The sequence below is a fragment of the Bombina bombina genome, chromosome 7, assembly GCF_027579735.1.
Source record: "Bombina bombina isolate aBomBom1 chromosome 7, aBomBom1.pri, whole genome shotgun sequence".
Taxonomy (NCBI): Eukaryota; Metazoa; Chordata; class Amphibia; order Anura; family Bombinatoridae; genus Bombina; species Bombina bombina.
Genome location: NC_069505.1, coordinates 495902420 through 495930269, shown reverse-complemented (window position 1 = coordinate 495930269; position 27850 = coordinate 495902420). Strand labels below are relative to the sequence as shown.

The following is a 27850-nucleotide window of genomic DNA, read 5'->3' as shown; positions in this document are numbered from 1 at the left end:
CAATAAAAAACCACTAAATTACACAAAATAAAAAAGAAATTATCAAATATTATCAACTAATTACACCTAATCTAATAGCCCTATCAAAATAAAAAAGCCCCCTCAAAATAAAAAAAAAACCCTAGCCTATACTAAACTGCCAACAGCCCTTAAAAGGGCCTTTTGCGGGGCATTGCCCCAAAGAAATCAGCTCTTTTACCTGTAAAAAAAAATACAAACAACCCCCCAACAGTAAAAGCCACCACCCACACAACCAACCCCCCCAAATAAAATCCTATCTAAATAAACCTAAGCTGCCCATTGCCCTGAAAAGGGCATTTGGATGGGCATTGCCCTTAACACTAACCGCCGAAGATCCACTTACAGTTTTTGAAGACCGGACATCCATCTGCCCGCCTGGAGGACGACTTCTTGCCGCTTGGATGAAGACTTCTCCCGGCTTCGCTGAGGACTTCTGCCCGCTTGGATGAAGACGTCTCCCGGCTGGATGAGGATGGATGTCCGGTTTTCAAAAACGGTAAGTGGATCTTCGAGGGTTAGTGTTAGGTTTTTTTAAGGGTTTATTGGGTGGGTTTTATTTTTAGATTAGGGACTTTGGGCAATGGAAAAGCGCTAAATGCCCTTTTAAGGGCAATGCTAATCCAAATGCCCTTTTCAGGGCAATGGGGAGCTTAGGTTTATTTAGATAGGATTTTATTTGGGGGGTTTGGTTGTGTGGGTGGTGGGTTTTACTGTTGTGGGGTTGTATTTTTTTTTTTACAGGTAAAAGAGCTGATTTCTTTGGGGCAATGCCCTACAAAAGGCCCTTTTAATAACTACTGACTTTAGATGGCGGTACAAATCTTGACTGTATGGGCTGTACCGCTCACTTTTTGGCCTCCCAGGCAAAGCTCGTAATACAGGCGCTATGGAAGTCCCATTGAAAAAGGACTTTTTGAAAGGTGCGGTAGTTACGTTGCGTTACGGCCAAAAAAGTGTGCGGTATAGCTATACCTACAATAGCAGCGGGAGTGAAAAAGAGCCATACGATGCTTTTTCACTCATAATGCACAACTCGTAATCTAGCTGATAGATAGAGTGATTTCATAAAATGAAAGATACAGTTTAATATAAACATACTTTTTTCTTCAATGTTTGGTAATATAACTATTTATTTTGGCATTAAAAATATCCCAAGATATCTGTACAAGGGTTTCCATGGAAAAACAGACATTTAAAACATTTCAAATATAAACATATTTATCCCTCTCAGCCCTAGTCACTGTGTGATTCAATACGCATTTCTGTGATGTTGTTTATATTGGCAGAAAGAATTGTTATGCAACCTTAATTCAACTTAGATCCTCTGTTTGACTGTGAGCTTGCAGTTAAAAAAGCATTAAGATAAAGCATAGTACCATAGTCCAGTTGGAAAGTGAAATATAAAAAAGAAAAATAGATTTATTTCACAACCGTCACTCTCATAATGGGCCTTACAGTTGCTGGGACACTTCTCCTTGTTACGTGCGTTACCTTCCTGCTATATCTGCTCTCATGGTGGCGCAAAATAAAAGGAGATAATTTGCCTCCGGGACCTACCCCATTGCCCCTGCTGGGGAACCTCCTGCATGTCAGTACTGGGGAATTTCCCAAGTCTGTGCTGAAGGTAAGTAGAGGGACAGCATTTTTTTTTTTATGGTATTTTTATTTTTAAATGAATTTTTATTCAGTTTTAGAATGTAAGGTAACACTTGGGGACACGCAGGACCCCTGTTCAAACATAAACAGACAAAAAGGAACGGACACGCAGGTCCGGTTGCTATAGCTGTCAAAACATTGATACATCATAAGTAAATTGCAGGGATTTGTGGTGAAAATAATTCACCAAGATTGAACCCTAGTGTGGGCTCAGAAAATGGGGGGGGGGGGGAGGTGATGCTTATAAATTAAATTTAATGTTCCAAAGAGCAAGTCCGGAGAAAATTGCAGTACTATGAAGTAATGGGTATGTCCATATACATTGAGAGCAGGTTCTGCCAACATCTAGAGACAAGTGAGATGCAAATTGTACCCAGTACACACTGTACGTAGCACCCACTGTAACTAGCACTCATTGTGCCTAGCCCACACTGAACCTTGCACTCATTGCACTCAGCACTCATTGTACCTTGCACACACCATACCCAGCCCACACCGTACCCAGCAAACGTTATACCCAGCACTCGCCATACCCAGCACACACCGTGCCCAGCACACATAGTACCTAACACTCATTGTACCCAACATACTCTATATCCAGCACACACTGCACCCAGCACACACAATATCCAGCACACACTGAGCCCAGCACACACTGTGCCCAGCACACATTGTACTTAACTCTCACTGTACCTAGCCCACACTGTACCTAACTCTCACTGTACCTAGCCCACACTGTACCTAACTCTCACTGTACCTAGCCCACACTGTACCTAACTCTCACTGTACCTAGCCCACACTGTACCTAACTCTCACTGTACCTAGCCCACACTGTACCTAACTCTCACTCTACCTAGCCCAAACTGTACCTAACTCTCACTGTACCTAGCCCACACTGTACCTAACTCTCACTGTACCTAGCCCACACTGTACCTAACTCTCACTGTACCTAGCCCACACTGTACCTAACTCTCACTGTACCTAGCCCACACTGTACCTAACTATCACTGTACCTAGCCCACACTGTACCTAGCCCACACTGTACATAGCCCACACTGTACCTAACTCTCGCTGTACCTAGCCCACGCTGTACTGTGGACACGCGGGACCCAGCACACACTGGACCCAGCACACACTGGACCCAGCACACACTGGACCCAGCACACATTATGCCCATCACACATTATGCCCATCACACACTGTACCCAGCACACACTGTACCCAGCATACGCTGTACCCAGCGCACACTACACCCAGCACACACTGAACCTAGCACTCATTGTATCTAGCACACGCTGTACTTAACACCCACTGTACCTAGCACACACCGTACCCAGCACCCACCTTGCCGAGCACACTCAGTACCTAGCACACATTGTACAGCACACAAAGCGCCCAGCACACACAGCACCCAGCACACACAGCACCCAGCACACACAGTACGCAGCACAAACAATGCCCAGCATGCGCAGTACCAAACAGACACAGTCCCCAGCTCAAACAGTAACTATCACACACAGAGTATACAAATAACAAAATATAATTGTGCTACACTTTAACCCTTTGGAAGATGGATGCCTTAAAGCTATGTACAGTGACATACTGGGAGCAAACTTACTATGGAGGTTACATGAATGTTAAGGAGGGTAGTACCATAATCTACGGTAATATAGTAAACATAAATGTTCATAGATAACTAGCATAACTAGACCTTAACTAGAGTATAGCAGTAAACTGAATGGAAGGATGTCCCTAAACATGGTATCAAAGGTTGCTATATGCATGCTACAGCACCTGGCACACACAGCACCTAGCGCTTACAGTACCTAGCACTTACAGTACCTAGCACATACAGTACCTAGCACATACGGTACCTAGCACACACGGTACCTAGCACACACGGTACCTAGCCCACACGGTACCTAGCCCACATGGTACCTAGCCCACACGGCACCTAGCGCATATGGCACCTAGCACACACAGCACCTAGCACACACAGCACCTCGCACACACAGCACCTAGCACAGACAGCACCTAGCGCATACAGCACCTAGCACACACAGTACCTACCACACACAGCATCTAACACATACAGTACCTAACACATACAGCCCATACAGCACCTAGCACAGACAGCACCTAGCGCATACAGCACCTAGCACACACAGTACCTAGCACACACAGCATCTAACACATACAGTACCTAACACATACAGCCCATACAGCACCTAGCAATTCAATGGTGTGGGTATTAAAACTTTTCCCCCAGCGAAATATCAGGAATAAAATCAGCAGAGTTCATCGTGGAGTATGAAAACTTGTACCCTTTGGCTGCTATGGTACTGGGAGTTGGTAGCTGATATGTCCAATCTTGAGATATCTTACATTTACACTGTGCTCTGTCAGTAGGGATGAGGGCTTGTATTCCAGGTAGGAAAGAGAATTTAAGCATGCACACAGATTGAAATACCTAACAATATTAAAAGGGTATACTGTCTGCTACTAAAGCAGGCTTGTTCATGTATGGGGAACTATCATTCTCCTTGTGGCCCAATAACCTTATAAGTATAACAAAGTACAATAATGCAATCAAGAACCTACAGTACAGAAAAAAAATTAGAATAGGTATGCAGGCATAGGGTAATAGGACATTCCTAAATATCAACCAGCAGCTAGATAGACATTCAGAGATTCTATGAAGGAAAGAGTAAACGCTAATAAAGTATTAGGGGTGTAGCAGTACCCTGAAGGGAGCACTATAATTACCCCACGTCAGTTTAGAGCAGAGGGCAGAGGTTCCCACATATGTCCAGTTGCGACATGACTGTGCAGTGATGTACACCCAAAAACATCAAGCCGAGTAAGGGAAGGAGAGCTGTGCCTGCAAGGGCCTGGTGGTTCTCTAGCTTCCTTTCCAAATATGGTGGCAACAATATTCATGTCGGCACTGTGTACCCTGGTCCCCAGCTGGACAACATTGCCCACAGTAGCACTCTCCTCACATTTTCCACGCCCCCAAGAACAAACACTGGGCATTTCCAGCATTTATAATGGCCGTGAAGTCCCAAAAAGTCTAGGAGATAGCAATGTGGTGAAAAAGCACATATCCTGTATGTAAAACAGTCATGACTCCTTCTCCACTGCCAATACATCTGTTGGCACAATACCTTGATGCCGAGTGTGTGCATACCTCTTCCGCTGTCTCCACACTCCCCTTCCATCTGCCCAGTGTCCGTGGCTTGTGTTTTAAAATTTGATAGCAGGAGTTAAGTGGTAATGCAGCCTAAAGTAGCCACGTGGTCTGTGTGAGTTGGCAGTATCTTCACACTGCATATCCATGTTGCGGTGCTGCCTGCCCGGTGTGAGAAAAATATATAGGACTTACTCAGTCAGCGTGTCACACGCTTGCAAATGGCATTGGTGCTGTGTCTCCATGGGTTCCTACCCAATTGGTGTTGGTGGAGCTCCGTTTGTTCACGGCCTTATATAATGGCCACCGGTGTAACTGTGGCTTGCGGGTCAAATAGAGGGAGTTGTAGGTGTGCGATCTCGGTTAGAGTGGCATCTCTGGAACCGCTATTTAAACCTGCATATGATCCGGCTGTTTAGGGTTCTGGATGCCTGATTTTATCGGTCTTCTTTCCACTTTCAGAGGAACCCACTATAGGAGCTCTGGACTAAGCCAGCCATCTTAGCTGCGGCCAGCTCCGCCCCCCCCCCTCGGACAGCATTTTTATTTACTGAAACAATTAAAAAATAGATAGATAGATAGATAGATAGATAGATAGATAGATAGATAGATAGTCATACAGAGATATAGACAATAGATAGATAGATAGATAGATAGATAGATAGATAGATAGATAGATAGATTAATAGATTATAAATAGACAGACATTCAGGCAGACTTATAGACGATAGATAGACATATAGATAGATAATAGATAGATAGACAATAGATAGACAACTCCTGTTTTTGTTTAATTTGACAAAGTGCAAATATATTAAACAGATAGACAGACCTGATTTTTCTTTCTTTTAAAAGATAAACATTTTAGATATATGTTTCATATTAATAGGTTGTTGTACGCTGGTGTTGGGGAGGCACAAATTAATTCTTACTGTAGCAATGGAAAAGGTAAGCCAACACGAAGTATAGGGAAATAATAATAACTATTATTATGAACTTACTACAATCACACAAAACAGTAACCAGTTTATAAACGTATAACAATAGAATAGTTACACTAAGCAGTATTAGAGTGCAGTAACACAAGGCAGTGATTAATCTATAAATGCATTACTTATCTTTGGGTTTTGGATAAGGCATTAAAGGAACAGTTTACCCAAACTTTTTCTCCCCTTTAATTTGTTCTCAATTATCTATTTTTCCTGCTGGAGTGTATTAAATTATTAGTAGCTCACTTACCCTTAGTATTGGTATTTGAAATAGCTGATTTTGCCTGTGGTATCCCCACCTATACTGAAAGTTTCTGGACCTACGTCCAGGCTGTTGACGCAGCCAACAGAAGAAATTTACACTCCCAATGGGGTGTAGAAACGATAACTAATAAAATGATAATTTTCAATTGTTCTCTCTAAGTATTGAGCTTTGATTTACAGACAAATATAAGATAAGGAAACGTGTGTGTAGACAATGTGATAACATAATGAGATGTGATTTTACCTGCAAGCTCCACCCATTTCAATAGGCTGTGGTTTCAAAGCACAAAAACAGCTAATGCAATTTCTCATACATTTTATACTCTGCAACTGGTAAAACAAGTTATTGGAAAAACATTAAAGGAAAAAAAGTTTTACAGTATACTGTCCCTTTAATAGCGTGCACTGGCAGACAGGTAACAATAACAGCACATTGCAGAATCATTAAATATTATGTAGGAATAGACAGTCAATTCCACAGATGCTGTATATGAGACTCCTTCAAGATGTTGCCCTTTTATCGATTCTGACAATTAAACCTTCTGTTTAGGAGGCGAGTTTAACATCATCTCATCATATTATTTTATTTTCACAAAACAAGTGTTTCCCATAACCAACTCCCAGGTAAGTGACAGGTACTAACTTCCTGTGGAATGTAACATCCCCCAATTGATGGAAAAGAACATCTACCTGAGCGTAGAACAGTAAACACAAAAAGAAAGAAATTGTGGTCACACTTGGTATGAAAAGTAGAAAAGATAATAATTAATCCATTAACAAAATTGCAGGATAAAACACGCAGCTTACGCGTTTTGGTACCACAGCCTTAGTCATAGATGCTCATAACTACAACTACAAACCTGCAAGTTATTGGTTGAATTAATCACATGACTTGATAAGCATATAATAGGTAATAAAGGTGGTATTTACATAAGATTCATTCACGCTCAATATTACCAGTCATCATAAGATAATTACTAATTAGCAACAGTATTATAGTTTGATAAACAAGAGCAATATAAATATGACTATTTGTATCATATGTATTACACTTCCTTTAGTTAATTGTTCACAAATTAAATCTATAAGGCTTAAACCAACTACTAATTTACAAGTATATTACTATTTGTCATAAATTAGTACCTTTATTATGCAACCTATCATATGTTACACCCAACTAGGAAAATAATAAATATATAAGTAAGAAAAGCAGGGGGGCAGAACACTTCACTCAGTTATTGCCAACGTATTGATTGCAGTCCAGTATATGAGTTAAAGGTTTCTCCTGGATTGCAGTTGCTCACTTTAAGTTTTAAAATGTCCGTGAATATAGTAGCAGCAGACTAGAAACAGTCAATATCGTAAACTGGCAATCTGTCTCCCAGGCAGGGCCGTCTTTAACACAGGGCAAAAGGGGCAGCTGCGCAGGGCCCAGTCTCTGTTGAGGGGCCCAAGAGTCCTAAAAAAAAAATTTTTTTTTTTTTTTATGGTTCATACCCGACTGCTGATGTGACATGGGGAACACACACATTCAGTCCTAATACTGTCACAGTCAAAAGTACTCTGCTTATATTTAAAAAAAAAAAACTGTGCCAGACTGTGCCGGTGTCATGTGACATGCCAAGCTAGTGCCATGTGCTGTTTTAGATGTGCACTGTGCAGCACTGAATGCTAAGCCCTAACTCGGCATCCAGCCATTCCCACTGGATCAGAAAAGGTCCTGCTGGGGTTACCACTGTTACCAGGTAACTGCTCTGGTTGTGGGGATTGTTTCTGGGTAGGGCTGACTGTAGGCACATGCAGCAGAAAGCTGGAGCAGCAGGCACATGAAGATTTGAGCATCTATGCAGCTGTATACACTGCTCTCTTCAGTCTTGAGGCTGTGTGACTCATCTCACACTGTATCCATGCAGCCTTGGACAGACAGCATCCAGTCTGCTGGTCCCCTTAGCCCTACTCTTTCTGCTGTGGCCCTAAGATCAACTAACTGAAATTTGTTAGGGGAACAGTGCTTTGTAGAAAGGTGTCAGTGGGAAGAATAAGTGAGTGCACACATGCCCCTCCCCATGCAGCATTGTCTAGTGCAGGGTGAGAGGGAACTTGTTCCTAACAAAGAAGTGACATGTGCTGTTGTGGCTGATGTATAGTGTCATGCTGATACCTCACACATTAATGTAAGGTTTATTTTTATAGTCTTTATTTTCTCTCTGTCTCAGATTTTACAGCTTCCCATAGTAGTTCTGCTGTTCTAGTCAGTAAACTTATATTTGTCTGCACCTCCATGCTTCCTCCTCAGTCTTTACCTTTACTTATTAGTACTGCTTAGTTCCAGTTTCACATATTGCAATTTATTTCATTTTTTTTAAATGATTAGCCCAGCAGTGGTCGATCCACCGCTGGGCTAATAATTACAAAATAAAAAATTTTGTTGTTTTTTGGGATGTTGGGGTGGAGAGCAAAATTGCATGGGGTGGGGGCCAAGAAAATTTTTGCCCAGGGTCCAGTCGATATTAAAGACAGCCCTGTTCCCAGGACAGCATTGTTGTCTGTGCGTGCACCTCACTCACCTTCCCGGTCACGTCTCTCGCAGTTATGTGTGACTACTCACAGCCTTCTCCAGCAAAAGTGAATCAAGCCCAGTAGTTGTCAGGTATGAAGCCCACCGTCCTCTGTACCATCCGCCGTGCAGACAGTGTCCTCCAAGAGTGCCCAGGTTTGGCTCCAAGTCTGGCTGTGGGTGTGTGAGGCCACGCTGTATTCGCTGTGTGTAGGGTAGGGAGGTATGGTGAGGTGCCACTGTGAGTGTCCAATCGATGGAGCTGCAATCAAGGCTGCTGGTAAGAGCAGTGTTAGCGGCATTCTTCAGCCATTAAGTGTAAAAAAGAGCATGGAGGAAACCACTATCATTGTATGGCAGCAGTACTTTCCTCCATGCCCTAGGAAAATTATATCCTATTACAGTAGAATCTGAAATTAAAGAATTGCATATATTATTCCCAATAATTAATCATGTCATACTCTGAATGGAAGCCCCTTGGAGTTCTAGTTCCCAAGGTAAAATCCAAAAAGTCTCATGTTTACGCAATAAATCTGGTACGGTCACCCCCTCATGTTGGTTGGATAACTTTCTCAATTATTTTCCATCTTAAAAAAGTATTCTCTCCCCAATGACCATCTATGAAATGTATAGCCAAAAGTGATACTCGCTCCTTATTCCTGATTTTTTAGCAAGTGCTCTTTGATCCTATCTATTAGTTAATGAGAAGTATACCCTACATACTGTAACTTACAATGTGAAAACAATATCACATATATCACAAAGCTGGAACGGCAATTTACACATGATGTTATGGAAAAACTCCTGCCATAGGTAAAAGATTCTACCTGATCCCCCTGCTCAACATGCAAACACGAAATACAAGTGGTGTGATGATACTTGTACATTTCCTTACATGTAAGCCATGAACTATGATCTTTTTTAGGATCTCTCAACCTATTTGGAGATAAAATAATACCAAGTGTTGCACCCCTCTTATAAGTAAATTTACAACCATTCTGTACCAGGGATAGGCACAGACAAAGGCTCTGGTGGACATTTTACAAAGTACAGACCTTAGTGAAGGACACCAAGGTACATTTGAAATTAAAAACATTATTTTATAGTGCTGGGTGTTATACTGATGCAGATACCAATGATCCTATTACCAGCCCTCCTCTGACTATACCCATGTGCCAGTGTCATTACTGTGTCATTATATAGTGCTTGGTGTTATTATACTGATGCAGATACCACTGATCCTATAACCAGCCCTCCTCTGGCTATACCCATGTGCCTGTGTCATTATATAGCGCTGGGTGTTATTATACTGATGCAGATACCACTGATCCTATAACCAGCCCTCCTCTGACTATACCCATGTGCCAGTGTCATTACTGTGTCATTATATAGTGCTTGGTGTTATTATACTGATGCAGATACCACCAATCCTATAACCAGCCCTCCTCTGGCTATACCCATGTGCCAGTGTCACTACTGTGTCATTATATAGTGCTGGGTGTTATTATACTGATGCAGATACCACTGATCCTATAACCAGCCCTCCTCTGGCTATACCCATGAGCCAGTGTCACTACTGTGTCATTATATAGCGCTGGGTGTTATTATACTGATGCAGATACCACTGACCCTATAACCAGCCCTCCTCTGGCTATACGCATGTGCCAGTGTCACTACTGTGTCATTATATAGTGCTGGGTGTTATACTGATGCAGATACCACTGATTCTATAACCAGCCCTCCTCTGGCTATATGCATGTGCCACTGTCACTACTGTGTCATTATATAGTGCTGGGTGTTATTATACTGATGCAGATACCACTGACCCTATAACCAGCCCTCCTCTGGCTATACGCATGTGCCAGTGTCACTACTGTGTCATTATATAGTGCTGGGTGTTATACTGATGCAGATACCACTGACCCTATAACCAGCCCTTATCTGGCTATACCCATGTGCCAGTGTCACTTCTGTGTCATTATATAGTGCTGGGTGTTATTATACTGATGCAGATATCACTGACCCTATAACCAGCCCTTGTCTGGCTATACCCATGTGCCAGTGTCACTACTGTGTCATTATATAGCGCTGGGTGTTATTATACTGATGCAGATACCACTTACCCTATAACCAGCCCTCCTCTGGCTATACGCATGTGCCAGTGTCACTACTGTGTCTTTGTATAGAGCTGGGTGTTATTATACTGATGCAGATACCATTGACCCTATAACCAGCCCTTGTCTGGCTATACCCATGTGCCAGTGTCATTATATAGTGCTGGGTGTTATTATACTGATGCAGATACCACTGATCCTATAACCAGCCCTCCTCTGGCTATACCCATGTGCCAGTGCCACTACTGTGTCATTATATAGCGCTGGGTGTTATTATACTGATGCTGATACCACTGACCCTATAACCAGCCTTGTCTGGCTATACCCATGAGCCAGTGTCAGTACTGTGTCTTTGTATAGTGCTGGGTGTTATTATACAGATGCAGATACCACTGATCCTATAACCAGCCCTTGTCTGGCTATACCCATGTGCCAGTGTCATTACTGTGTCATTATATAGCGCTGGGTGTTATTATACAGATGCAGATACCACTGACCCTATAACCAGGCCTTGATTGGCTATACGCATGTGCCAGTGTCACTACTGTGTCTTTGTATAGAGCTGGGTGTTATTATACAGATGCAGATACACATCCAGTATTTCACTCAGGCTTTATTTATTCCATAACTTATCACCCAATATCGCTAGCAGTCTCTTGACAAGCCACTAACTTTATTCACGCTACATATTCTCCCTTTCCTATTATTTAATCAGAAAGAAAATATATACTAAGGTTGTGGCGGACACTGCAAGGGTACTACAGTACATGTTTTAATTGATCGTCAGCTGATAATATAGCAAAATGTATAACAATTTAGCAGATTTGGTCATACTCTGTTGAATATTCCGTTACAAAAGTATCTACTTCTTTTTTTGCCTTAGTAATATCGCGATCAGAGTAACCTCTCATTTTAAGTCTCTCAATCAGAGATTGACTTTGTCTTTCATATTCCAACTCATCTGTACAGTTCTGCCTAAACCAGATCAATTGTCCCTTTGCAATAGCACATGGGACATGACGGGGATGACAACTCTTTCCATGCAAGATAGTATTGCCAGTGATGGGTTTTCTGTACAGAGTAGTTAAAATTCTACCTTCTTGTTCTGGTGCTATGAGAGTATCTAAATAATTAATTGATGTTCCATAGTAAACGAGATACCCATTTCATTCTGATTGATATAATTAACAAATAAATCTATTTGTGAGGAATCCCCCTTCCAGATAAAAATGTAATTGTCAATATAGCACCTGTAGAATACTAAATAATAATGAAAGGGATTATTATCGCCAAAAAGTAGGACGCCTCCCACCAACCCCAAAACAGGTTTGCATAGGAGGGGACAAACTTGGCCCCTATGGCTGTCCCACATTCCTGGAGATAATAATGATCACATAAAACTTTGGGGCTTGGTTAGGAGTCTGAAAATCAGAGCAATGTTATTTAAAAATAAGCAAAAGTATACATTTATTTTTTAAAAAAACTTTATGGGCTATATAAATAGATCATCTTCAAAACATTTATGCAAAGAAAAAATGAGTGTATAATGTCCCTTTAAGTATTTATGTAGACAGAGTCCCAGTATATGAGTATATGAACACAACAATCAGATACTGCCCTTACTTTACGTGACAGGTAAACAATTATGCAGAATAACTGTGTAAGTATTACAGATTTTAGATTGTGTACTTACTCCGCTTCTGTTGCTCATGCTGGTTGTCTGCTGACTTGTTATTAAAGGGACATTCCAGTCAAAATGTAAATGTACGTAGATTTATTTAATCTTTGAATAGTAACATATTTGCAAAATACATGTACTGGCAAAAATGCTTCTAGTAAAACTTATCACTGTTTTAGTGTTAACATTTGTCTCTGCATGTGCATGTGATGCATAGCTAGATATTGTCACTGCACCCACATTTTAAACAATGCAGCTGCTCAGATCATCAGTGGGGCTTGTATCATGTGAGCAATTAAAAAATTGAGTCATTAACAGATGGTACAAGCACCTTAGGCTCTCTGAGCAAGTCCTGTGTTTAAAATGCTGATGCACGGTGCATACTTAAATATACTTTTAAAACAGCTATAGCTTTTATTTAAAGCATTTTTGCTAATGCATGTATATTACAAAATTAATTCTGTTCAATACCAAAATACACCCATGTAGTTTCCAATTTTGGCTGGAATATCCCTTTAAATCCTCAGAGTAACAGTCTGTAGCCTTCTTAGCAGTTATCCCAAAAGCAGCAAAAACGGGATAAAGTTAACACCTTAAAGGGACACTGAACCCAAATTTTTTCTTTTGTGATTCAGATAGAGCATGCAATTTTAAGCAACTTTCTAATTTACTCCTATTATCACATTTTCTTCATTCTCTTACTATCTTTATTTGAAAAAGAAGGCATCTAAGCTTTTTAATTGGTTCAGTACTCTGGACAGTACTTTTTTATTGGTGGATGAATTTATCCACCAATAAGCAAGAACAACCCAGGTTGTTCACCAAAAATGGGCCGGCATCTAAACTTACAATCTTGCATTTCAAATAAAGATACCAAAAGAATGAAGAAAATTTGATAATAGGAGTAAATTAGAAAGTTGCTTAAAATTTCATGCTCTATCAGAATCACGTAAGAAAAAATTTCGGTTCAGTGTCCCTTTAACTTCCCCAAATTGCAGGCTAGAAATAGAGTATGAAATAGAGAGAAAATCCCAAGAATGAATAGAAGCTTTCTCTAGTATTTTGCCAAAGAACAGCTCACTATAGCTTGTAAATTAACCAAGCACTGGGTTTTTGGTAAACAGGTGTTTTAAAGGTAACTGATGAGGGAAGGCATCATGGTCCTAAAGATAGTAGATTCTGAAGGAATAGTTAAACATACAGTATATATATATATAAAACAGTCAGTAAGGTGCAGCCATATTCCTCTAGGTACACTGAGCAAGGAGTACACATCTGGTTGCCCCTTTTTCCCTTAGGGAGATATAATACACACAGAGAGAAGCACACTCTCAGGAACGAACAACCAGCTCATTAACTTGTTAGCTTGTTCTATGGTGATTTACCACCTGGGTGCAGCTTCTTTTTAGCCCAGTAATGCTTTTCACAGAGTTATATATTTACAGTAAAACACATTATAAATATTAATATTGAATAAAAATGACTTTTCATGTTTAAAGGTATTTGACTGCAAAGGGCTATAAAATATATTAGACATATACTAGTACTTAAAGGGACAGTACACACTCATTTTCATATAACTGCATGTAACAGACACTACTATAAAGAATAAGATGCACAGATACTGATATAAAAATCCAGTATAAAAATGTTTAAAAACTTACTTAGAAGCTCTCAGTTTAGCTCAGTTGAAAAGGTAGCTGGAAAGCCCACTGCAAGTGACAAATAAGACACTCCCCCCTCCCCCTTCTTTTGCATATGAAAAGGCCCTTTACACAAACAGGAGCAAGCTGGAGAAGGTAGCTGACGGTATTCTCATAAAACTTTGGGGCTTGGTTAGGAGTCTGAAAATCAGAGCAATGTTATTTAAAAATAAACAAAACTATACATTTTTTAAAAAAAAACAACTTTATGGGTTATATAAATAGATCATCTACAAAACATTTATCCAAAGAAAAACTGAGTGTATAATGTCCCTTTAAGCCAGTGTACATGGGCCATTTTCTGCAGTGCAGCGGTTCCACCCCGCATGCTTCCATCCAACCACGCCCCGCCACGACCGTTCCCGTCACACCCTAGCAACGCTCACCACGCCCACTGCCGTCCACCCTCTCTGCTGTCTGATCCCCACGGCCTTGACTGATCCTTCCTTACGGCCAGGTATGTTTGCCTCGTGCTGCAGTCTTTACTGCACATGACTGCATCGGATAAGCATACCTGGCCTTTTATAATATAGGATATATATATATATATATATATATATATATATATATATATATATATATAGAATAAAAAGGAGAAAAGGGTACCTCTATAAAGTAGACTACTAAATAGTACACTTCAGACAGGTCCTGGGTGGTGCAAAATGGTTTTCCTTGACAAACTGAATGTATAACACGATTTAACCCCTTGAGTGCTAACGGCGGCTCTGAGCCGTCGCTAGCACTCTTCCACCTTGAGGGAGATCTGGGGGCTCCCACCCTCTCCTACCCCGGCAATCGTGCCTGTAGAGTGACAGGCATTGCTGGGGTTTTCCGTTTTGCGTGGTGACATCACGCGTAATGATGTCACCGCGCAACTTTATTTAAAAGAGACAGTGAACAATATAGGGAAAGGGGGCATGCTGCTTAGAAGCCTGTATCTGAGGCATCTAAGCAGCTACAGACCCCCAAGACCCACCGTTGGAAAGGTAATCACCTAACCTTTCCAACGGTATAAGTAAGTCTTGGGGATCTGAAAAGAAAAGAAAAAAAAGTAAAAAAAAAAATATTTTACAAAATGTAAAATTAAAAAACTCTCTAATGTGCTTAGCACCCAGGTGGGAAAGTGCTTAGCACTCAAAGGGTTAAGCAGCTAAAACAGTGTGATAAAACATAAGATGAGATCCCTCATAGACCCATCTAATGTCTTTGGGTAAAATTAGTAAACAAAGTGGGTTTTTACACAGCACTCAAAAACGTGTAAACAATCAGGTTAAAACATATAATATTTCAATATGTATATAAAGGTATTTATAGGAGCGAATGTCCGATATTTCTATTCAAGTGAATATGTTCACAATTGAAAGCAACGTAATTGCTGATAAATTTCAAAAAGTCTATGTTATGAAACTGGTACAAGAAACAGATGGTGTTATTATCCGTCACAGGTAAATTCCGTCTACTTACTAGACGTGCCCTCAATCTAATGAGGTAAATATAAGCGTTAAAAGAGTGCGGTATTCACGTCTTCTGGAGCAGGGGAGGAACGACTGGTTCCTTCTACCGAGTCCGTATAGAGTATGGATGAGCTGATTCGGTACGATCGTGTTGGGCTCTTGCACGTCTGGAATGTTACTGTGATTGGTCCACGTGATGTTGTGACGTCACTGGTTAATGCATCCTCAGTGTCTCATATGGAAAATAGACCAAACACATAATATAGCGTAATACAGTTTATTGTAAAGGAGACACCATCTAAAAATCCTAAGTATCAAACTCACATTTAAGAACCTCAATCGGATATGAGGTATCAGAAAGGTATGGTATAAAAAATCCAATTGTCTGTAAACAGTGTTAATTAGGGCAACTAAACTTATGTTTACTGCACCAAAGTATGATATATGGGTAAGCAGATCCAAAGTAAAACAGCATGTTCTTTGTTTACTGAGAAATAAAATGCAGTAAAGTGTGGTAAAATACAATAAAATGTAATGTAAAAAAAAATGCAATATGTTGCAATATAAGTAAGACCGGTATAAGCATATAAGATACAGGTCAATAGAGGGTGGTGAAAATGCCAGGAGTCTTACGTATATTGCATCATATTGCATTTATATATGTATAGTATATCTGTGTCTAAAAATGTGTATGGCTATATATTTGTATATACATATATAGATTAGTACAGTATATATGTGTTTATATGTGTGTATTATATAATTTTTATTTATATTTTTCTGTTATATTTGTTTTAAACAAACTTTAAGATTTGTTTCTTAGGTGTTTACTAGAAAAGGTGATTAATTGTATAATTAACCATAATAATTATATAATCAAATTCATCCAAACATCCATCCATTTCTCCATCCATCCATTATTATTTTTTTATATATATTTATTTTATGCATGTTTAATATAAAAAAGCAGAATCTCAGAAGAATAAATGGAATAATAATCAAATATGAACTAGGAGTTTAAATATAAAAGTGAAGATGGGAGAAAGAAATATATAGCCCGTTATGGAGAACAGTAATTAAAGGAACAGTGTAGTAAAAAATAAACTTTCATGATTCAGATAGGACATGCAATTTTAAACAACTTTCCAATTTGCTTTTATCATAAATTTTGCTTTGTTCTCTTGGTATTCTTAGTTGAAAGCTAAACCTAGGTAGGCTCAAATGCTATTTCTAAGCCCTTGAAGGCCGCCTCTTATCTGAATGCATTTGACAGTTTTTCACAACTAGAGGGCATTAGTTCATGTGTGCCATATAGATAACATTGTGCTCACGCCCGTGGAGTTACCTAGGAGTCAGCACTGATTGGCTAAAATGCAAGTCTGTCAAAAGAACTAAAATATAGGGGGCAGTCTGCATAAGCTTAGATACAGGGTAATCACAGAGGTAAAAAGTATATTAATATAACTGTGTTGGTAATGTAAACTGGGGAATGGGTAATAAAGGGATTATCTATCTTTTTAAACAATACAAATTCTGGTGTAGACTGTCCCTTTAAGAACTGGCATCAACCACCATCTTCAATATTTGACTTTCTTTTACCTTTTGAATCATGCAAATTACAAGGCCTAGAATAACTTCCAAGAAACAAATTAGAGTCTTCACTAAAAAGCCTCTCAAATGTCTTTAAAGGGATATTAAACATTAGATGCATTTAATGCACCTCACTCTAATTTTTGATGCTGACATCTTGAAACCTAGGTTAGCATGTAGGTACTGTATCTGAAGGAGAGTAACCATGTGCAAACACATCGGCACTGGAATACAGTGAAAGCTAAATGTCAACACGGCAGCACCTATAACTAGAGGGAGGCAGAGAATAACCTCATTACAAAAAGTATTTAGTGCTAAATGTCCCTTTAAAGGGACAGTTTACACCTTAGTCATCTTAAAGTCTTCCCTTAGATTAAGCTGCAAATAGCCTCCTGCACCCCTTTCTATATATACAGCAGGAATGGTAAAACAGTTATCTTGAAATGAATATTGTTTCTTGCCAGTTTGAAATGGCTGCCAGGCTCCACCCACTGATGACATCACGATCTGGGCTGCATTAGAGGCTTCACTAGTTACAAAAGACTCACTAGTTGGAGTCAACAGACTGTCAATGCTGTTCAGCAGAGTGCCTGGATGTAGCCCAGATTGTGAAGTCATCAGCGGGCGGAGCTTGGCAGCCATTTCAAACTGGCCAGAAACAATATTCATTTCAAAATAACTGTTTTACCATTCCTGTTGTATATATAGAAAGGGTGCAGGAGGTTATTTGCAGCTTAACGTAAGGTAAGACTTTACAATGACTATGGTGTAGACTGTCCCTTTAAAGCATACTCAACTTTCCATTGTATAGTGAAATAGTATAGAATACCATGTGACATGAATAAAATGGTATCTGATTCTTATCATTGACATTGTCAGGTTTGCTTTTCCAAACTGAGACATAAATTCATTTCATTTGATATTTTTAAATGACCAATGTCTAGTTGCTTGTGTATGGATTAGACAACATTTAAATGATCCATATTCTTTTTCAGCTGAGTGAGACCTATGGACCCGTCTTTTGCTTAAGCTTGGGTAACAAACGTACTGTGATGTTGGTCGGTTATGATACCGTGAAGGAAGCTCTTATAGATAACAGCGACTCATTTAGTGACAGAGGGATCCTTGAAGTGTCTGAGATGCTCTTTAAACAATATGGTATTAAGAAAAGTATTTAAACACTTTGAATTTCATTTGTGCACAAATGAAGAGTGCTATATTTTATTGTTTTCTCTACTGACTTTGCATGCATATTATATGAACAACTTTCCAATTTACTACTACTATCAAATTTTCTTCATTTATTTGTTATCCTTTGTTGAAAAGCGGGCAATGTGCACGGTACCTACCTAGGTATCTTCAACAAAGAATAACACGAGAACTAAGCAAATATGATAATAGAAAAAATTGGAAACTTTTTTTTAAAATTGTATTCTCTACCTGAATATTGAAATAAAAATGTTGGGTTTATGTCTGTTTAATAGTTATGAGCTATAATAATGTTAACCCTTTTAGGGATCGTCTTGAGTAATGGAGAGAGATGGAAAACCATTCGCCGATTTTCTATCATGACTTTGAGAAATTTTGGTATGGGGAAGAGAAGCGTTGAGGAGAGAATACAAGAGGAAGCAGTGTGTCTGGTGGATGAGATCAAAAAACATAAAGGTTAGTGCACAGGAAATGTGTTCTAGATGGAAAAAAACATCTTGATATACAAAGAAATAAATCACATACAATATACAAAAATGTTTAGCTATCATATTCTTGGTTATAGGGATATGAAACCCAAATTATTTCTCTCATGATTCAGATAGAGCAGTAAATTTAATCAACTTTCTAATTTACTATTATTTTATTTATTATCAATATGTCTTCATTCTCTTGGTATCTTTATTTGAAAAAGCTTTAAATCCGGCCCATTTTTGGTTCAGCACCCTGGGTAGCGCTTGCTGATTGGTTGATAATAGGAGTAAATTAGAAAGTTGCATAAAATTGCATGCTCTATCTGAATCATGAAAGAAAAAAATTGGGTTTCATATCCCTTTTAGGCAATGGAGAAACTAAAACTCATTCATTATCATAATAAATATGTTAAGAAGCCTGTTGTTATTCCCTTTTCCTGTGGCAACTCTATCTACATATCTATCTAGGTATCTATATATATCAGTTCCCTTTTTAAATCTATATTCTTTTACTCTAATGACAGATTCCCCATTGGATCCAACATATCTGTTGGGATTGGCTGTCTCTAACATCATCTGTTCCATAGCCTTTGGTGAGCGGTTTGATTACGATGACAAGAAGTTTATGACACTGCTCTTCTACCTGAGAGAGTTTTTTCGACTTTTCAGCACTCCTAGTGGACAGGTTAGCTTTATGAGATTTTGGGGACAAAATTAAATGTGGTGGCTCAAATAACAGCTAATGTTTTGAGGAAATAATTCATAAACATGGACATCCGGTCTTGAGATAATTGAATATATTGATATTCTTCTTTATGTCTTTGAACAGCTTTTTAATATGTTTCCAAATGTGCTCCGCTTTGTGCCTGGTCCACACCAGAAGATATTCAGTAATTTTAACAACATGAAACAATGTTTAATGGAGATAGTGAAATCTCATGAAGAGAGCTTGGATAAGAATCTTCCTCGAGACCTTATTGACTGCTTCCTAATAAAAATGGAAGAGGTGAGCACCTAAAAAATATAGTAGATAAAGCAATTTGTGTTTTTATTTTAGTTGACATTTTTGGTTGATGAAAGAAAAGTTAGGCCGAGTTTACTTTTGTGGTGTTAATCATTTTCCGCTGCCCAGTAGCTGTTGAATTAGATGTCAAAAATGATAACACTATTTGGTAGGTTACATATTTGTGTTTTGTGTAGGCCAAATGAGGTCAATTTAAGTGAATATGAACTGAAAAGGATAATTTCTGCTCAATTTACACCACTGGTTTTCAAACCTGTCCTCAGGCCTCCACAACAAGCCAGATTCTGAGGATATCTGAACTGGAACCCAGGTGAAATAATCATTTGATTAGTAAATATGGTGATTTTATCTAAGGTAATCCTGAAAACTTGGCCTGTTGGGGAGGCCTGGGGACAGGTTTGAAAACCAGTGATTTACACTAAGGGGTATATTTATCAAGCTCCGAGTTATGAAGCAGCGGTCACAAAGACCGCTGCTCCATAACCTGTCCGCCTGCTCTGAGCAGGCGGACAGACATCGCCGGAAATCAACCCGATCGTGTACGATCAGGTTGACACCCCCCCTGCTGGTGGCCTATTGGCCGCGAGTCTGCAGGGGGCGGCGTTGCACCAGCAGCTCTTGTGAGCTGCTGGTGCAATGCTGAATACGGCGAGAGTATTGCTCGCCGTATTCAGCGAGGTCTGTCGGACGTGATCCGCACTGTCGGATCAGGTCCGACAGACCTTGATAACTTGGGGCCTAAACCTGTTAACTTCCTGTCACATGCTTTTGTTAATGAACTGTTTTTTTCACCTCCATTACTAGGCATAAATAAAGGGATAAAATGCCTTTACAACTAGTTTTGTAAAATGTGAAACTTTTTTTTTATTGTAAAACATGGATATATTCATGAAACTCATATGAATATTAGTTAATTAATACAAATTTTATATTTAAAAAAAAAAAAGATATTTTTTTCAAACTATAAAGAAAAAGCGGTTAAATGGATATGAAACCCATACATTTTCTTTTGGGATTCAGATAGATTATTGAAAAAAAGTTTCCAATTTACTCCTATTATTAAATTTGCATTGTTCCCATGATATTCTGTGATGAAGAAATACCTAGGTAGGCATCTGGCGCACTACATGACAGGAAATAGTGCTGAGTGCTCACATCTAGTGCTCTTTTAAATGAAAAACATTCTTGCAAAACTGTTGTCATATAGTGCTCCAGACATTTGCAGGCTACTGAGCTTACAACCCTGCTTTTCAACAAAAGATACAAAGAGAATGAAAAAAATGATAATAGAACTAAATTGGAAAGTTGTATAAAATTGCCTGCTGTATCTGAATCATGAAAGAATAAAATTGTGTTTTATATCCTTTTAAAGTAAAAATAAAATGTTCTTGATTTAAACAGAGGTTGTAGTTTAAGCAACTTTTGAAATTACTTTTAACCACTATCAAATTTGCTTTGGGGGAGGGGGTTCCCCTTAAAGGGCCACTGAACCCAAATGTTCTCTTTTGTGATTCAGATAGAGAAGCAATTTTAAGCAACTTTCTAATTTACTCCTATTAGCATTTTTTATTCGTTCTCTTGCTATCTTTATTTGAAAAAGAAGGGATCTAAGCTTTTTTCTTGATTCAGAACACTGGACAGCACTTTTTATTGGTGGATGAATTTATCCACCAATCAGTAAGGACAACCCAGGTTGTTCACCAAAAATGGGCCGGCATCTATACTTACATTCTTGCATTTCATATAAAGATACCAAGAGAATAAAGAAAAATTGATAATAGGAGTAAATTAGAAAGTTGCTTAAAATTTCATTCTCTATCTGAATCATGAAAGAAAAAGTTTGGGTTCCGTGTCCCTTTAACATCTAACTCAATTTTCATGCACCTACACTAGATAACTTTATGGTTCAGTTTTAGTGTAACTAAATGTTCCATTTGTTTTATAGGAAAAGGATGACCCAAACACTGAGTTTCACTATAAGAATTTATGCAATACAGTGATCGATCTGTTTGTGGCTGGGACGGAGACAATGAGCACGACTCTGACGTATAGTTTCTTGGTTCTACTCAAATACCCAGATATACAAGGTAACCCCTAAAAGGATCTTCTTATCATCAAAACAGCATCTTCTTCAGCTGGTGCATTGTTAAATCCCATCAGCCAATGCTGCTCCTAAGGCATTAAAGTTGCACGGATAGGTTCTCCCTACGAGAATCTTGTCCGCATACAGAATCATAAATCCTGGCCTTAATGGACTACTAAACAATATAGAATAGCATAATAAAAAGACAACGCAAAACCACTTAGATTGAATTTCAAGTGAGTAGTAGAATATTTTTCGGACAAATGATGTGATGGCCATTATCCAATTACAAAATGTATATATATATATATATATATATATATATATATATTCTGTGAATTCTTGCACATGCTCAGTAGGAGCGGGTGCCTCAGAAAGTGTGCATATAAAAAGATTGCGTACCTTAAGATAATAGTGTCATGATGCTCCTCTGCTCTGCTGTGGCTGTTGCCACGTACACAGGCACTCCTCCTGTTGCTAGGGATACGGCAGTCTAACTGCAGCACGGTGATGACATCATCACCGCCCGCCCTGTCTTCCCTATGTAAAGGCCTCAGTCTCTCTCACCTGTGCCCAAGTATAGGTGTTTCTTCTTGTGCTCCTGAGTGCTGTATATCTGTATGCTGAATTGCTGGACTGCTTTACTGTTGATGAACTCTGCCTGTTTTGACTACTCTGCTTGCCTTAACCCCTGAATTTCTGGACTGCTTTACTGTTGATGAACTCTGCCTGTTTGACTACGCTGCTTGCCTTAAACTCTGCATTGCTGGATTGCTTAACTGTTGATGAACTCTGCCTGTTTGACTACACTGTTTGCCTTAGCCCCTGAATTGCTGGATTGCTTTACCGTTGATGAACTCTGCCTGTTTTGACTTCTCTGCTTGCCTTAAAAAATAAAAATATTGGATTGCCATTCTGTTACCGAACTCTGCCTGCCTGACCATTCTATTGATTTACCCTTGAACTGCCTTACCGCTGGATTCCCTACTTATTGCCGTCAGAGACTATCCTGTCTGTTTCCAGTCCTTCAAGTGGTTTACCCTTGAACTGCCTAACCGCTTATTCCCTGCCTGTTGCCGTCAAAGACTATCCTGTCTGTTTCCAGTCCCTCAAGTGGTTTACCCTTGAACTGCCTAACCGCTGATTCCTACCTGCTGCCGCCAAAGTCTACCCTGCATAGTGTGAGTGCTGCTTACCTCATTTTACGAACTTTCTCTGCTCTGGGATATTCCCTATCATTCAGCTTGACGCCGGGATAAGATGACTACTGGCCAAGTTTGGTCTGATAGTGGAATATCCCACAAGCATTACAAATAGAAGTTAAATGGAAAGTTGTTTAATTTTGACTTTAGTGTTCCTTTAATGTTTATTTGGTTGTTGAAGTTAAGTTTAGTTTTGCTCTTATTTACGAGTCTTTTTGCTAATGACGTCCTCAGAAAAAATCCACCAGGAGATAGATTGTGTTATAGGCCAAGATCGCTGTCCGTCTGTGGAGGATCGGATTAAGATGCCGTATACAGAAGCCGTAATTCACGAGATTCAGAGATTCGCAGATATTGTTCCCACTGGACTTGTTCATGCAACTAGTAAAGACGTGAAATTTAAAGGATACCACATTCCCAAGGTCAGTTACCTCTATAAAAACAAAATAGACAAAATATTAGTAGCGCAGGTTTGTCATTAAAAAATAGATCAACTGATTAAAGGGTCAATGTACTGTAAAATTGTTTTCCTTTTAATGTGTAAGGGAAATTTGTCCTTTACATTTATTTTTCTACATGAAATAGATGTTTCTGTTAATTGAAATAATAGACTCCATTAGCTTATCACTATATTAACTACACTAACTCCTCCTTATCGCAACATACACAGCAATGTCAATACTTAGGGGCTGATTCTATCAAATTTGCTAGAAGTGGTTTTCGACGCTGATACTCGCAGGGACAGCCCTCATGGAATTCTATAAAAAAAAGGTGCTTTGCAATAGAGGACAAAGTATAGAGGGAGACCTGGGTATATGCTTAAACTTTAATATTACGCCTAATACACATACAATTATGCTGTTTTCAGTGCACTGTACCTTAAAGGAACAATCTTGTCAAAAACAAACTTCCATGATTCAGATAGGGCATGTCATTTTAAATGTACTTCTATCACCAATTTTGCTTTGTTCTCTTGGTATTCTTAGTTGAAAGCTAAATCTAGGAGGTTCATATGCTAATTTCTAAGCCCTTGAAGGCCGTTTCCTATCTCAGGGGATTTTGACAGTTTTTCACCACTAGAGGGTGTTAGTTCATGTGTTTCATATAGATAACATTGTGCTCACGCACGTGGAGTTCCTAGGAGTCTGCACTGATTGGCTAAAATGCAAGTCTTTCAAAAGAACTGAAATAAGGGGCAGTTTGCAAAGGTTTAGATACAAGATAATCACAGAGGTAAAAAGTATATTAATATAACAGTGATGGTTATGCAAAACTAGGGAATGGGTAATAAAGGAATTATCTATATTTTAAAGCAGTTAATATTCTGGTGTAGACTGTCCCTTTAAATTTGCTGTTATTTTCGTATGCATAGGTTTCCCTTTCAGAGTAATTCCTTTTTTTTTTAAAAGTATTTTGATAAAAACTCGCCACCTTTTAAGTCACAAGAAAACACTGAGATCTGTAGGGAAAAATGTTTACAGAATTACGTTGGGACTTGAGAGAAAATTTCATACACGCCCACGAAACGCCCATGCCCAGCCCATTTTACAAAAAAACAACAATTACGCTTTGGATTTTGTACTTATAAGTATGAATTTCTATGTGTTTTTTGCACATCCAGTGTACTTAAATAACGATTTACGCGGTGCATACGATTTATTCCTGTGTAATTTTCCGTTTTTGATCAATTTTTGGTGAACAATTTTGTTACTATTTTTGATGCACCTTAAAAATACAAATTTTGTGTTAATGGTTTAATCATTTCTTTTGTAAGATTTGTAAATTACAATTTTGGTTGTGCACTTTTGTAATGTCTGCATCTGCTTCCCCTTGGCGAGACACTCTGTTAACAGGGTAAAAAGTGGATTTTAATAATTCCACCAGGGAAATAGAAGGACTAGCTAGTGTTCTTATAGAATCTCACGAGCCCAGAGAGCTTTTTAGAATTGGCCCCTTAGAGAGAACAATGGAAAATTAACATTTTAGTACCTCTCTCTCCAACCACCCACTTAAAGAGTGATTAATCTAGAAACCTTCTTGTTCACATAGCTTTTCTTTAACCATTAATTAAAAGGGACCTTGAGATGTTTATTTAAAATGTTTAGTTATGCATAATCAAACTACATTGCAATATATTTCCATTATTTATTTTGTACCCTTTTCATGTAATTTAGCTCTAAAAATTTTGCAATTTCTAATATTCAAAAGTCTAAATGTACCCTGCTAAGTAAAGCACAGATTGGCTCCTTCAAATTAGGCAAATGGTGAGCGGAGTTTGGGTATTGAAAATAATTGCAGAAAAAAGGGTGCTAATTTGTTTTTAAACATTAAAGGGACAGTCTAGTCAAAATTAAACTTTCATGATTCAGATAGAGCATGCAATTTTAAGCAATTATCTAATTTACTCCGTCCTATTATCAATTTGTCTTTGTTCTCTTGGTACCTTTATTTGAATGTAAGCTTAGGAGACGGCCCATTATTGGTTCAGCACCTGGGTAGTGCTTGCTGATTGGTAGCTACATTTAGACACCAATCAGAAAGTGCTACCTAGGTGCTAAACCAAAAATCGTCCAGCTCCAATGCTTACATTCTTGCTTTTTCAAATAAAGATACCAAGAGAAAGAAGAAAATGATAATAGGCATAAATTATAAAGTTGTTTACCTGCTCTATCTGAATCATGAAAGTTTAATTTTGACAAGACTATTCCTTTAAGACTTGGCTGAGATGTTATTCTTTAGCAACACAACAGAAATGTATTGTAATTACAAGGTATTTACTGCCCCTTTAAGTGTTGAAATTCTGAGTATACATGGGGATTCATCATGCAAAATCAGCTATTTCAAATAACAAAATTAAGGTAAAGGACCCGTCTGTAAACCATTAAATCCACTTGAGTAGTTAACGGATCATTGGAAACACATTTAAAGTGAAGGTATATCCTAGCATTAAAAAAATGCTAGGATTTACCATCAATAAAATAAAAGCCACCTTCATTCATTAGTTTTTTTTTTAAAAAAAAGGATGAAAACGTGCCTTTATTTCGCCACGGCTTCACTGTTAAGCTAGCGGCTCTGGCAGCCCGCGACACTGCTTATTTTTTTCAAAGAGGTGATGTTTCCAGCTCTTAGCCAATAGCCGTGTGTGCCTACCACATAATGCTGAGCGGCCTGCACGAAGGGAAAAAAATACAGTACACTGCCCCTTTAACTATCCATACATGTAATTACTTCCAGTAGAATGTGTCTCAGTCATTCATATTATTATTATTTCAGGGTACTCTGGTGTTTGCAGTGCTGACATCTGTCCTCAAGGATCCTAAATACTTCAAAAACCCTTATCAATTTGATCCAGGACATTTTCTTGACGAGAATGGTTCTTTTAAGAAAAATGATGCTTTTATGCCATTTTCAACAGGTAACAATGTAGCTAAAGTATGCCAAATGTGCCGGATTTATACGTATTAGAGATGTGCAGTCACAAAAATTTGGTTTGTCCTAATTTTCATTTTCCCGAATATTCGTTGGCTGCATTTTTCGTATATTTGAATATTCCTTAAACATTTGCATTAGTTTTCGTTAAATGAACGTAAATGTTTGAAAGCTACAGGTGAAAAAGTTTACCTGTAGCTTTATACTTACCTTTTGCGCGCTAGAGAGCGCGTTAGAGAGTGCGCTAACCTGCTCCTCTAATTTACAGAACCCTTACAGCACTAATAGGAGGCTTAGAGCGACCGGCTCCCAGGGCCTGCACTAAAAAACCTTCTCCTGAGAAGCCAATGTGCCAAGCCTCCTGTTAACGTGGTCGAGGCTCTGTGAAGAAGACAATCAGGTCAGCGCAGCTCTCCAGCACACTAAAGGTAAAAATCAACCCCTTAAAAGTAATTTAAAGAGAAAAAAATGAACACTGAGGAATTTCGTTGGTGCGTTCATTCAAACATAATATCTAATTTTCGTTACGAATTTGCATTTATGATTAAACAAATGCACATCTCTAATACGTATAATAGTGCAACACACAAAGGTCTGTGCAAATCCACAATATTTAATTAATAAATACATCTCTAAAAAGAACTGAATGTCGCTGCCGGCGGCCATATTCAGAATTTGTTTATTAAAAAAAATGCTGAATTCATATGTCTAATAATTTCAACTACATTTACTATGTATGATCATAATGTGCATGGTAGTAAACACTGATATCATTGTTTTCTTCTATTCTCTTACCACAGGGAAACGAATTTGTGCTGGAGAGGGCTTGGCACGAATGGAACTCTTTCTGTTCCTCACCACTGTACTTCAAGCGTTCATCTTGAAGCCCACCATAGATAGGAAAGACATTGAGATCACTCCAGAGCCTAACAGTAATGGATTAAGACCTCGAATCTACAAGATGTATGCCATTCCTCGCATATAAGGCTTTAGATAACCTCAACACATCCTGATAGAGATGCTAATGAAGACATATTTGCAAACTCTTAAATTATGTAGATATTAAAGATATTCACTACAGATTAAAAGATACAGCTTTGAAGATTTTACAGAAATAACCTACAGTTTTTTGGGGTCTTTTTGTCACAAAGAAGTTATGTTTTTTTACCGTAATAACTTTTAAACCTAGAGGACTATTATAATGATGTGGAGAA

At 38.7% G+C, this 27850-nt stretch overlaps 1 protein-coding gene across 1 annotated transcript; it reads left to right on the top strand.

Annotated features, from left to right (window-relative positions):
* Positions 1-1415: 1415 nt before the first annotated feature.
* On the top strand, positions 1416-27850 carry LOC128666846 (cytochrome P450 2C20). Its single transcript, XM_053721648.1, has 9 exons — positions 1416-1645; positions 18212-18374; positions 18732-18881; positions 19423-19583; positions 19728-19904; positions 21868-22009; positions 23442-23629; positions 26481-26622; positions 27437-27850. Exons 1-9 carry the CDS (start codon positions 1466-1468, stop codon positions 27619-27621), a joined length of 1488 nt encoding a protein of 495 aa, XP_053577623.1. The 5' UTR covers positions 1416-1465; the 3' UTR covers positions 27622-27850.